At 41.0% G+C, this 13,086-nt stretch overlaps 2 protein-coding genes across 2 annotated transcripts in view; both read right to left on the bottom strand.

Moving 5' to 3' along the window:
- Window positions 1–5,848, bottom strand: part of epsti1 (epithelial stromal interaction 1) — a 20,766-nt gene extending 14,918 nt beyond the window's left edge. The window contains exons 1-6 of the mRNA XM_032516520.1: window positions 5,812–5,848; window positions 4,588–4,840; window positions 2,200–2,258; window positions 2,021–2,101; window positions 1,132–1,205; window positions 809–892 (exon numbers count right to left, since the gene is read on the bottom strand). Coding sequence (XP_032372411.1) covers window positions 809–892; window positions 1,132–1,205; window positions 2,021–2,101; window positions 2,200–2,258; window positions 4,588–4,840; window positions 5,812–5,848 — 588 coding nt within the window. The remainder of the gene's footprint in view (window positions 1–808; window positions 893–1,131; window positions 1,206–2,020; window positions 2,102–2,199; window positions 2,259–4,587; window positions 4,841–5,811) is intronic.
- A 379-nt stretch (window positions 5,849–6,227) lies between these two features.
- Window positions 6,228–13,086, bottom strand: part of idh1 (isocitrate dehydrogenase (NADP(+)) 1) — an 8,872-nt gene continuing 2,013 nt past the window's right edge. Inside the window, exons 3-9 of the mRNA XM_032515250.1 lie at window positions 11,055–11,346; window positions 10,198–10,300; window positions 9,452–9,629; window positions 8,614–8,765; window positions 8,281–8,421; window positions 7,975–8,137; window positions 6,228–6,986 (exon numbers count right to left, since the gene is read on the bottom strand). Of these exons, the coding sequence (XP_032371141.1) occupies window positions 6,893–6,986; window positions 7,975–8,137; window positions 8,281–8,421; window positions 8,614–8,765; window positions 9,452–9,629; window positions 10,198–10,300; window positions 11,055–11,346 (1,123 nt within the window). The 3' untranslated portion in view covers window positions 6,228–6,892. The remainder of the gene's footprint in view (window positions 6,987–7,974; window positions 8,138–8,280; window positions 8,422–8,613; window positions 8,766–9,451; window positions 9,630–10,197; window positions 10,301–11,054; window positions 11,347–13,086) is intronic.

Genomic DNA, 13,086 nt, shown 5'->3' with positions numbered 1-13,086 from the left:
ATCCAGAAAACTAGCTAGACTATCTGTCCAATCGGAGTTTTCTGTTGCACGACTAAAACTACTTTTTAACATAAACATGTTCCACCAAAACAAGTTCCTTCCCGAGGCTTTGTTGCAGCGGCAGCGTGCTCCGTCCGCTGCTTAGCGCTGAATGCTGCGTGGACTAGCCAGACCTTGCGTCCTTTGCGGCACGTTGGAGGAAGGCTGGCAATGTGAGACAATACTGTAAATGTCAAAAAACCTCATTGTCCTCGCCACTTTGACAATCTTGTTGAGTCAAACTGAATTTAGACTCTTGCTCAAGCTTATTATTTGTATTTCTGCACCCCCGCATTGTTTTGATTGGCAGATGCATTTTCTGGAGTCCGTTTGCATCCTTCAACCATTACAAATGAAAAGAAATATGACATTTTCTACTGAACTCACAGACCATAATGCAATGCAGCCTATGCTATATTCTGAGTAAGTGGTGCAACTCTTTACTGGAAAAACACCAACTATTGCCACTGCTATTGCTTTTTCTACGGACTCCCACAACCTGAGGCTGAGTACAGTGCATTTCTGACAGGGAACTCTGTGGTTTGTCATCAAATCCTGTTCTGACTGAAACATAAACCGGTTATCGTTTAGAAATAGCTCACCAAAAGGTGTTATATATTTAAAATGTGTTTAATGGTTGCTTTTCCTCATATTGTAATGATTTGTTTTGTAATGGAAACAAATTTAAGTCAGATTTTGTTTTGCTAAATTGGAGGAAAAAAATAGCTTTTGCTAAAAGGCCAAATATTTATTTTAATCTCGGTCTCACCTTCTCCCTCAGTTCATCTTTCTTCTTCTGGAGCTTCTCCTCCTCCTCTTGTCTTTTCCTCCTGTCAAACTCTTCCTTTTTCAGCTGGTAATATAACATGTCACATAAAAATGATTTCTTTGTGATTCAGCCATCGCAGAAAGGAAAAACACAAGATAACGCTGTGAAACATCGTGTCTCAGTACATCCTGTGCTTCTAATATTCATAGACCACACATGAGTGACTTAAAAAATAAAATTTTATGTTCACCCTCGGACGTGCATATGAATTGAATGGATGAGCATGATGTTTTTGTTGCCTCAGTAAATGTGCGATTACATACCTTCTTCTGCAGTTTGGCACTACGTAATTCTGCAAGCTGCCTCTCCCTGGCATCCGCCAACGTTGCATTACCACCTGGACAGATCAAACAGCACATTACACTGGATCAGCAAGTAGGCATGGGCTTAAAAGGTTAAAAAAACAACAACATGGCATCATGACTTCGCTTAAATGTATATTTAAGTCATGATGCCATGTTGTTTTTCTTAAGCCATGTGGCGTGTCATCTGTACGCATGTTGAACTATCTGCATGTATGTCTATGTTGTATACAGCGGGCTAACACCTACACGCCACCATGCGCCATATCATAAGATCAGTCGACCGCCTTAGAAAGCCTTTCCATAATGTTTTCAGACACTTACGATAACAACCTGAGCCTGTCAGCGGCAAAACGAACGCGTTTGTGAAGGTAAATACAAGCTGGACGATTGTCCTATTAACTCAGATTGTAGCTGGTTTCTCCGCTGCCGACTGCAGCGATCTCGCTTGAAACAGAACCAACGTCAAAGAATATTGTTCCCATCAGTCACAAACACAGGAAAAACGGGTCCAGGATGAAAAAAACCGTAGTTACCCTTTAAGCATAACAATGTGAGAATAAATAGGGTTTCCCCCAGTGTTTTGCAAGCCTGGTGGCCCACTAAGTTGTGGAATCTGTCTTATTGCTTTTTTTGAATTCTCAATTTTGCAATTTGGTCCATTATTCTGTTATCACAGAAACTATTACATGAATGCTGCCATCAGTCTGTGACGGGCTCCAGTCGAGCACTCGTCAAAAAAAGCCACCGGCCACCAAGCTTACCAACTTTTCGGGGGGGGACACATTGATAATGTTATACAAATAGTACAAATAGATTTGCATTGGGTTTGGGTTTGCATGTGGTTTACCCAGCCTCTCTGTCACGTGCACAGGGGGAGGTTTGTTTTCCTCTCTCCATCTCTTAAGAGCCTCCTCTTCTTTCTGAGCCGCTACAGAGACACACAGTGTCATTACTTGGGGAAGAAATTTCAACATTTGGTAGGCTGTTGATATAATATAGGTAGGAGAGTTGATAGTGGCAGCCTACTCATTCTGATGTTGTTTCGCCGGGATTCATTTGGCGGGAACACGGTGAATCCACCTGAGCTGAGACAAGGACAGAGACAGAAGAGCTGGTTGGTACTTTTTAATTCACAGGCGTCTCTGAGTATTAAAAACTGCCAAAAGTTGAGGCACGAGCGATGGAAGAAGTATTCAGATCCTTTACTTAATCCTCAAGTTGTCCTCGGGTCAGATTGACCCGTTTTAATTATGTAAATTATGTAATTACCTAAACTAACATGATTGATTCCACACGCTCTTTGGCAAGTACATCTCTCTACTGTCATTAATTTTGGGGCGTCTTATTCAATTTTATAGCATTTAAAAAAAAACATTGAAGAGGTTTTGAAATAGTATTAAAAAGTTGACATATTCCAGTCTGTGATTATCCATAAACATACTTTCCTTTGATTTTAGTCAAAATAATTTCTAATATCTGCTTTTCTAACTCAATAATTTCCAATAAGTGAGGTTTATTGACCATAAATTCCAAAATAACTGTAAAACTAAAGCTAGTAAGTTAGTGTTACATAGCGTTAAATGTCAAAAAAAGTAACAAACATTGAAAAAGTGTTAAAAACATCGATAAAAGCATCAGCAAAAGTGTTGAGACAACACAAGGGTTACGTAAAAGTAGTAATACCACAATGTAAGAATACAAGTTTTAAAAAAACTGCATTTGAAATGTAAAAAGTAAAAGTATGTAAGTATCTTTAGGAAAATGTACCTAAAGTGTCAAAAGTGAAAGTACTCAATGCAGAAAACTTCTCACATTTTAGAAACTGGAAATGATCCAAACCGTTCTGTCAATCAACTAAGTGTTTACTCGTCTGGTCGTTTCAGCTGGACTTGTAGGGCGTTATATTGGGTAGTTTCATTTATAATAAAACGTCCAATTTTATAAGCATTGTGTGTTTTGGGTGCAAAAATCTTAATTTGTAGAGTAATTAAAACTGTCAGATTAATTTAGTGGAGTAAAGAGTACAACAGTGCTTTGCTACGCCATCAACTACTACAACTGCTGTTTCCAAACATTGTTCTATTATCTTCATTGTGACTATAATTGCCCCTGGTCATCACACCCCCCCCCGGCCCGTCAGACTCCACCCACCAAGCGCCTGGGTCTCGCCAAGGTTTCCCCCTAAGAGGGAGTTCTCCTCGCCACTGTCCCATTAAGTGCTCGCTCTGGGGGGAATTACTGAAATCGTTGGGTCCTTGCAAACTACAGAGTGTGGTCTAGACCTATTCTCTCTCTAGTGTCTTGAGATGACTCTTGTTATGTTTTGATACTATAAATAAAATTTAACTGAATTAAATATTTCACTCTGAAATGTAGCGGAGTAGAAGTAGAAAGTGGCGTGAAAGGAAAAGACTCAAGTAGTAAGATAGTTATGAGTTTCTTTGAAGAGTAAGATTTAACATAAAAAATAGACCAGTTCATAAACGGTGATACATGGCAAAAGATTAAATAAACTACCCAACCAATATAAAGCTGTTAAAATGAACTCACCCAGCTAAAATATTAAAATGCTACTTACATGAATCAGTAATAATAATCTCAATATTTGTATTAAATATGATGCAGTTTGCTTCATATTATTTGAATGGAAGCTATTATTTTGTTTCTTTGTTTCAAGATAAAATACAAATGACACTGAATAAATACTAAGTACATGTATTATGTATGGATTTTGTACTTCTTAACTTCTTTCTTATTGTCAAAATGTGACATACTGTTTGTAACAATTTGCTTAACAAAGGTGTATATCATATGTACATATGAACAGAGTTATAACAATCTTAGCATAATGCTGCCTTCAAGTGAGATAGGACTCTGAAATTAATTTACTCAAACAGCTGTGCTTTACCGCCACAACTGGTGTGGAATACCCTAATGTTTTTGTTTTTGATGAAATCCTATTGTTTTTTGAGCCATACTTAGAATTACTCACGTGTGTTTTTCTTTTTATTCGTACAACACAAAGCACACAGCACAAACAAACGTGTCTGTTTTAATAAAGAGTACACGTTGTTGTTTGGCGTTTTGTGTTATACAGTATATAGTTAAAACCAAAACACTTGAACACTAAATGGTCATTTCAATTACGTTTGTAGTCCTAGGTGACATAAACAACTGGGATTTCCGGGAAGCCGTGAAGGCACCGTTTTCCTTCTCCCTGATCTCGTGAAATGAAAGTGAAAGTTAACAGCGGCAGTAAATTCCAAAATAGACCCACAAAAATTATTTTTTTATGAAATATGAGGACGAACAGAGTGAATGTTAGTCTGGCTGGCTCTGACGGTCTTCAGAGAATCATTATAAAGTGTCAAAATATGGATTCAGTATCATAACTACCAGCTAGCTGGTTCTTACTGCTGCGGCTGCCTGTCTGTCGCTGGCGGCTCGCCGCCGTCAGGTGCCCGTCTGTCGGGATGCCCAGGTGCCGGGTCCCTTCCAGATGCTCCAGGTGTGTTGTCTGGGAACCTGATACCGCTCCCTGCGTTCGGCTGTTGTTTTGTGCCCCTTTGGTTTTGATGAGGCTCCATTCTCCTGTACTGGTGAAGTCTGACTGACACGGGTGGGACGGTCTGCTCCTGCTGCATCAGGTAGTCACTCCACCGGAGGGCTCAGGGCAACACCGCCATCTGCTGGCGGAACACATGGAGGGCGCTATTGGATTGTTTATTTATTTATCTATTAAATAATAATAATAATTTTGCATATTCAGATCAGTGGTGTAGTCTACGTGATACGCAGGTATAGGATTTCAATATACCCACTTAATAATGCCCAATGACACGTACCAACATACTTTCCATTAAATCTTTGATTTATTTTGAATTGTCATCTGCATTTCTCTTCTATAAATAGGTTAAATAAAAGGTATTTCCAACGTACATAGGTGCACTCAGACTGCCCACTATGATATGCCCCTCCCCCTCCCCCAAAGGCAGATTCTGGATCACAGTACACTCACCACAATACATTAGACTACACCACTGTCAGATACAGCACAAAAGAGTGAACTAATAAAAAAGGTCAAAATAACATTCCTCAACTGACCTTGATTTCAGTTTTGGAGACTGTTATCACTTGTTTTTTCTCCCCTCGACCATATAGCCTTCTGCAAATCACCGTAGGAACCAGTCAGTCAGCTTTGGCTGCTTTATGTACATTTTGCTGATAATTTAATATTTTCTCTGAAGCTTTTTGGACTCTGTTTAGAGTTGTTGGACTGTTCTCCACGACGATTTATCTGTGTGAACCGAGCTTGAACCAACCCTCTTCTCCTCTTCTCCTCCTTCTACTCTGTTATGGAAATGAGCGGAGCAATTGCAACAATACGTTGCAATCTACTCGCACGTTTCAACTTTTTGAACGGGATCACTTTGTTCTCACATCATTTACCTTTTATAAATCAGTTTTGTTCTCTCTATCCACACAAGTGAATAAAACCAAGCTACGATAACCTTGTTCCCACAAATATTGCATGAATAGGTAATCTGAGAAAAAGATTATCTCGTATTAATCAGGCAAAATATCTGTTGAACTAATAATGATTGCTGCTTCCTGTTGGCATTTTGATGCTGTGATTACTTGTTTCTAAAACTGAAGAGATGACAGAGAAGGACATCGTGGTAATACAATTTCATATTATACATAACAGCAATTAATCAGATATTGTGTTTTTATAATATTACTGTTAAGGGAATATTTGGCGTGTTTTTAAAAGTTATTTGGAGATGTGACCTTGAGCTGAGACATTTTTTTTTCACAACATGATATAGAAGGAAAAAAAAACGATTTATTGAATAGACACACAAACATTTCTTCTAAAAAATTATTTATTATGAGTTATCATAATTCTGACTTAACAGGCAGGATATTGATTACAAACCAACATGGACAATGTAAAGAAGATTTTATGGCAGCACACACACAGGACGGACACAAAAAACCTCTTCAACAACGGACTGGTAAAGTAAATCCAAACAAAATCTAAATGCAATGTATATTAGTTTAGAAGTTGTGTGAGAAGAGATTTCATTATTAGAAATGACGGTCATTTAAATTGTAAATGATTTGTGTAGCTTGATAGTAAAACGTCATGGGTACGCACAGACAAGCTACAAAGCTGAGAGGTTTCATTAACAAAAACATGAATGTGCTCCTCCTGTTGCCCGAGGTTTTTCTTTTAAACACTACAGGGAAGCAAGAATCAACCGACGACTTTGACACATAACAAATAAGGCAGTTGAGGGTCCAGAGTCTCTCAAGACTGATTCTGTCCCCCCGTCTGTTGCACAGATCACTAATGAGTACTGACAACACGCACCCACTTTAGGGGGACGAGTGCAATTATGATAAACAAGGTCACTGAGCTCAGTGGCAGTCCCGGAGACAGTGTTGTTGGTTTTTTTACTCACAAGTATGGCTGTCTTCTACTGATGGATTAACCGGGATGACGGCCCACGCTGATCACAAGCCTCCACTCCCCTTTATCTGGACGAGACACCCTGCTTGATCCGAACACTTAGTTTCAGTGTGTAGATCTCTCGGCGTCCTTGGCGGAATTCGTCCCGCTCCAGTGTTGACTGTAGTAGCTGTATAGTTGTCTCTGTGTGCATGTGTTTAAATGTGTGTGTGTGTGTGTTACGGCAGAGGCTGGGAGGTGAGATCACAGTTTGGGCTGGTTGGCTAGCTTAACCTTCAGGTTCTCTGCCAGCTTGTCCAGGAACTCAAAGGTGTTCAAGTAGTCAGCACGTGTCACACTGCAAACAGAGAAAAAACAAGGAGAAAGGATTGAGTTTACTTTGGGAGGCATTCAGTGGTTTCATTTGCATATTCAGTCGTATTTATGTTGCCGTCCAGCCATCTACAGCCACAGGAGGTATCTGCCAGGAGGTATCTGCCAGGAGGTATCCCCCAAAGGCCGATTCTGGCCAACATGCACAGTGCTGTAGACCCACTACAATACATTAGACTACACCACTGTGCCACATTTGGCCTAATCAAAACTGGCCCGGCAACCCAAGGGCCAAGGTTTTTCCTCCAGATTTGTGAGGTGACCTATCATCATCATCACTTTATTTATAAAGCGCTTTCACATCAGCAATAGCTGAACAAAGTGCTGTACATGAAGGCAGCAAACACAGATAAAAATAGCAGTCACAATATCATAAAAATAATAAACTGGGGGTGAAGATCTACCCAATAACACTAGATAAAACAGATAAGATCAAGTCTCCGTTTGGGTTGAAAGCCAAAGTGTAGAAGTGAGTTTTAAGAAGAGTTTTAAAAATTGGTATTGAGGAAGCCTGACGAATGGTCAAAGGTAGGGCGTTCCATAACTTAGGAGCACAAACAGAAAAGGCCCTGTCCCCTCTGAGCTTCCGCTTGGATCCGGGGACGACCAGGAGCAACTGGTCAGCCGACCGGAGTGACCGGGAGGGAGTGTAGCGGTTGAGTAGCTGAGTTAAATAAGACGGGGCAAGACCGTTTAAAGCATAGGTTTAAACCTATGATGTTGTAGCTCATAATGCGTACACATAACACGTCACTTGGCCTAAGAAAGTGGGCGTTTATGTTTACGCAAAGTCATGATGTCATGTGGGATACATGCAACTAGACTTGAGATGGTGGTACAACAGTGGGTAATAAATCCTACACCAAACAATAAATTCAATTCCTATGCCGTAGACATCCACAGCGCCCGGCGCAGAAACATAAATTAAGTGTAAGATAATAAAGAACACTAACTTTGCCAGGCCTTTGACACAGATAGCCAAATCCTTGGTCATGAAACCGGCCTCGATTGTCTCGATGCAAACCGCCTCCAAGGACTCAGAGAACACTCGCAGCGCTGCGTTGTTGTCCAGCTTCGCCCGGTGGAGCAGGCCCTGCGACCATGCAAAGATGGAGGCTGCAGCACACAAACAAAGAGCGTGAAGACAGGATTTAGTGAATTAATCCATATACAGTATATACATAACATTGATGCCTTTGTTTTTTGGGGGTTACGTTTGGGTTGTAGCTAAATGCTATGTCTATGAATAATTTTTTTACCTATGGGATTGGTGGAGGTCTCTTTTCCCTGCTGGTGTTGTCTGTAGTGGCGAGTCACTGTGCCGTGGGCGGCCTCAGACTCGACGGTGCGTCCATCAGGACAGATAAGCACACTGGTCATCATACCCAGGGAGCCATAGCCTGAAAGAGTCACACAAAACTGCATTACCAAAAAAACATCTTTGAACCTGAAATGGCAAAAATCTGCATTCTTCATTTGTTTTGTTTTTTATTAGTATTATTATTACTACATGCAGTTGTGCATGGGTCAGATTTGGAAAGTTCCAACATAGTTCTTCACTTCTGATGGAAAAATGTGTAATTTCTACCAACCTTGTGCCACAGAGTCAGATTGAACGTCTCCATCGTAGTTCTTGCAGGCCCAAATGAAGCCTCCCTCAGATTTCATGGCCTGGGCCACCATGTCATCTATCAGGCGGTGCTCATACCATATGCCTTTGGCCTCAAACTGAGCACGGTACTCCCTGGACACACAAGAAGGGGGACACGCCTCTAAGTTGTGATCTACATCTGGTATAAAAATGTGTACTTGTGAATAGAGTTGGGTACTGAGACCCGGTGCCAAAACGACCGGTATCTACCGGACCAAATAGCAACGCAGATTTCAATGCCTCATTTTGGTGCCATTTACATGCCTGCGGCGCTCTCTGATGCTCCGAACCAGAAGCCTCGCTGCATGTGACAGTAGTCAACACTACACTTGGGTTAAACCCTAAACGGTGTAAAGTGGGACTGTTTTTCTAAGCAGAGGATTCTAAGAGCGGGACGTCCAACAGTCTGAAGCTGCCGTTGTTGGAAAAACAACACAAACGGTGCGTTCACTTGAAACTGGTAAGCCTCATGGCGCATTCAAAGTTATTGTAAAATACCCTTTTCCCATCAAGTGGTTGTTTTACAGCAATTTACTGGTGGAATTAGTTATAGTTATAAGCTATTGTTATTACATTATCAATAAATCATTTAATTGTGACCATGTGGCCTTAGCAATAAAACACACTGTTCTTTTTAATGTTGTTTTGTGCTCTTCCTTTTTGTAAATTAATGTAGCGGTTCAGGCACCAGCACTGTTTCTAAACTATCGTTTTACCACCGGCATGGGGAAAAGAGCGAGAGACGGAGTGTGCATGTGAGAGATGTTTAAAGTCGTTACTTCTCGTAGATCTCCTGGAAGATGTCTTTGAAGCGACCGTCGTACTTCTTCAGGATGGTGTTCTTGGTGCTGAGGTAAAGAGCGCAACCTTTGGTCAAAGCCATCTGGAAGGAGCTGTGGGCAAAGTCCCTGATGGACTTATCTGTATTGTACATCCCCATGGCAACACCACCTGTGCCTGGACAGACACAAATATATACATTAAGTGTTGTACATTCACACACACGCTTTTCCAAGCTTGTATTTGTGTGCTTGTGATCATTATTTTGGCATGACTAAATATAGACAAAGCCTGAGAAACGCTATGGAAAGAAATCCCTGTCGCTAGTCGTCATTACCCAACCTTTCTAATCTAGTTGAGTTAGCTCCGTGTTCGGTTTTGAGTGATACAACAGGTGAACTGAAACATACTGGTAAGCCATATCTTATATTTTCCCCATTTACAATGGAAATGTGGTGGTTATAGGTTTTCTCTGCTGCTTGTCCAGCTTAGTTATATTGACTTACACTCTATTACACATCCACATTGATTCTTGAAATCTTTGCTCTATGATAAGTTTCACTTAAGACTGATCTGTGTTTCTGATCTGCACACCTGAAACGCGTGTATGATACTAAAAGTACACTGTCACAATTGTTGGGTAGCTTGCCTGAACCACTTTCCCCACTCGCTTTAATTATCAGACATTTCACACGTAGCAAGGTTCTGGTAGCATGATCGTGTGTCGGGCTGGTTGTATTCTTACCCTCAAACTCATGGATGACATATTTAACTGGCTCTCCATTTGTAGGTGTGTAGGTCATCTCCACTTTCCCAGGCCCAGGCACCACAAAGTCTGTGGCTTTGTACTGTGGGGAGAACAATGAGAAAGGGAAAAAAGGTTAATACAACTGCAACATTGCTGTTTGACCCCAATTAACTACATGGCTATAAGAGACAGTTTTTGAAAGGTGTGAACACTGTCCTATAAAATTGTGTGAGATCAAAGTTCAAATTGCAATGACCAAGACTGTCATAAACACCTTGGCAGGACTAGACAGTAGAGTATGTAATATGTATACCTCTGACATCTGTGGGATATCACGTAACAAGCAGCCATTTGCCACTTGACCTGCACTTCTACACAGAGGGAAGAACTGGTAACTTTGACACAGCGCCATGAGTTAGTTCTGGGACATTGCTCCCACTTGTCCAGGCTGCAGAGGTAGTACATTAGGGTCCAAAGGACAGCTGATGAAATATGAATATTGCCCAAGTCATTTCTGACAACCCTACAGTGTCTGATGCAACTGTAACTTACTGAGCTCATACGCGAGTTGACAATAGTCAGCTTGTCACAGAGGTTTTGCTGGAAATTATGCTTTATTAACAATAGTGGTTTTGTCAGATGAAAAAGGAGTTGGAATAAGTTTCTGTGCACACAGATAAGGACAATGAAATGATTGCTACACAGATACAGTTGCTCCTTGTTAGTTGTAGTCCTGCAGGCTGACACTTTGAAGAGTATTTAAACTCTAAGCCATGCTTGGAAGTTTGATCTCACGCCAACATGCTGAACATTTACCATAGTTGTCCTAGTACGCAGAAACAACAACTCCGTACCTGATCCCCGTGGGCGTGTCTGCCAATGATGATGGGCTTGATCCAGCCAGGCACCAGGCGGGGGATGTTCTTGCAGATGATGGCCTCCCTGAACACCGTGCCACCCAGGATGTTACGGATGGTGCCGTTGGGCGAACGCCACATCTGCTTAAGCTTGAACTCCTCCACGCGATTCTCATCTGGCGTGATGGTGGCGCACTTGATGCCCACGTTGTAACGCCGGACTGCCTCAGCCGCCTCAACCGTCACCCGGTCGTCTGTTGCATCTCGGTTCTCCATACCGAGATCATAGCTTTGCAGAAAGAGACAAAGAGAATAGACGTTATATTAAAAAGTACCGGAGAGAAAGCATCCATAATGTCCTGGAAGTTTGTTGAATATACAGGTATCTGTCAGTCAATACTAGGGTGTACAATTCAGAAAATGTCATGATTCCATTCCAATTTTTAGGCTCACGATTCGATTAAATATTGATCTGATTCAAAAACGATTCTCGATTTAAAAATAAATAAAATTTAAAAAAAAAACATGAGTATGTAAATGTAGTTACTTTTCCCATTTATTTATCTATATGTGTGTGTGAGATTATACACACACACACACACACACCACACACCACACACCACACACCATATATCCATGTTATTCATGTGGATTTGTTATTTTGACATCCTGTTATGATTATGTATGTTGTGTGATGTAAGCTACTGGGACCTTGAATTTCTCCTTGGGGATCAATCAATGATCTCTCTATCCTGTGATTGCAGTAGACATACAATGAAGGAAAAAAAAGTTAAATATGAATGGATTTTTGGAATTCTATGAATCAATTTTGAATTTGTAGAGCCTGCATCGCCATTCGAATCGTTTTTTTTTGCACACCCCTTAGTCAATATTATCCCTAAATTACAAATAAAGGTTAAACAAACATTCCTGATTTAGATGGAAATCTGATCAAAGGGTGAATTAACAAGCCTAAGAATATGACAAATGTTAAAAGCAGCTCCTATTAGTTGACACTGTTTGATAGCTGACAGTCTGAATGTTACAGCGAGATGACTGTGATGTGAAACATAATCACTGTGTCAAAAGGACAACAACAACACTGACGAGTAGTGAAAGAGTGTGAGCTCGCTTCCTGCTTGAGGAATAACTCAGATTGCTGCTAGGGCTTTATTCACACCACATCTTGGCTAAGTGTATTTCTATTCAAAAATACCCATTAACCTCCTACCTCACTTCCTTCAAAGTACTGTGCTCACTCTGTGCTTCTTACCATGCATGTCACTCGCCTAAATGATAAGATCTGCAAAACCAGGCAGCAACACAGAGACAAAGGAAACAAGGAATCAATTGTGCAACGACGACTGGCCCTCTGCCAAGATAACTGGAAAGGTTGCTCCACTTGTTCCACTTGTGCTGAAAGGAACCTCAAACTGTTGAGAGGAGGAAGTGTACTTTGTCTAACAACTAGACTATGATAAATGTGCTTATCACATTCCCTTCAAGCATTAGCCTAGCGCATGGGCCTCCTTGTTAACCGCAGCAGCCATGACCTTTTACCCACTTTCTTCGTACTTTACCCCCGAAGGCCGAAGCCGAGCCACAAAACAATAGGACGCTCAAGGAGTGAGGACTAACTGGACATAAGACGCTTTTAAACAAACTGCTTCAGGTTCAACAAGAATATTGTCCGTTTGTTCTTATGCGTTTGACTGTAATGTGTGTCTGTTAAACCTGTAACCAGTACCTGTAACTAGCACCGTTGACCAACCTGGTTTAACCTGGTTAAGCATGTAGATGTGTTTCATTCACCAGCCAAACAACAATGGTGATCTGTTGAGTGGTTAGTGAAATTTGAACATCCACTAGCCTTTAGGCTATCTGACAAATGTGCCTGTAACACTTATTCAAACAAGTTAATGCATTCCTCGGACACACCCGAAAACCTGAACAAGCCTGGGATCTGAAAACTCACATTTACCCTTTTTATGTCAGTGTATTGAAAGTGTAAAGTTAAATATGTCCTGAA

The sequence above is a fragment of the Etheostoma spectabile genome, chromosome 5, assembly GCF_008692095.1.
Source record: "Etheostoma spectabile isolate EspeVRDwgs_2016 chromosome 5, UIUC_Espe_1.0, whole genome shotgun sequence".
NCBI lineage: Eukaryota > Metazoa > Chordata > Actinopteri > Perciformes > Percidae > Etheostoma > Etheostoma spectabile.
The sequence above is the reverse complement of the archived record's forward strand: the minus strand, read 5'-3'. Positions and strand labels throughout refer to the sequence as shown.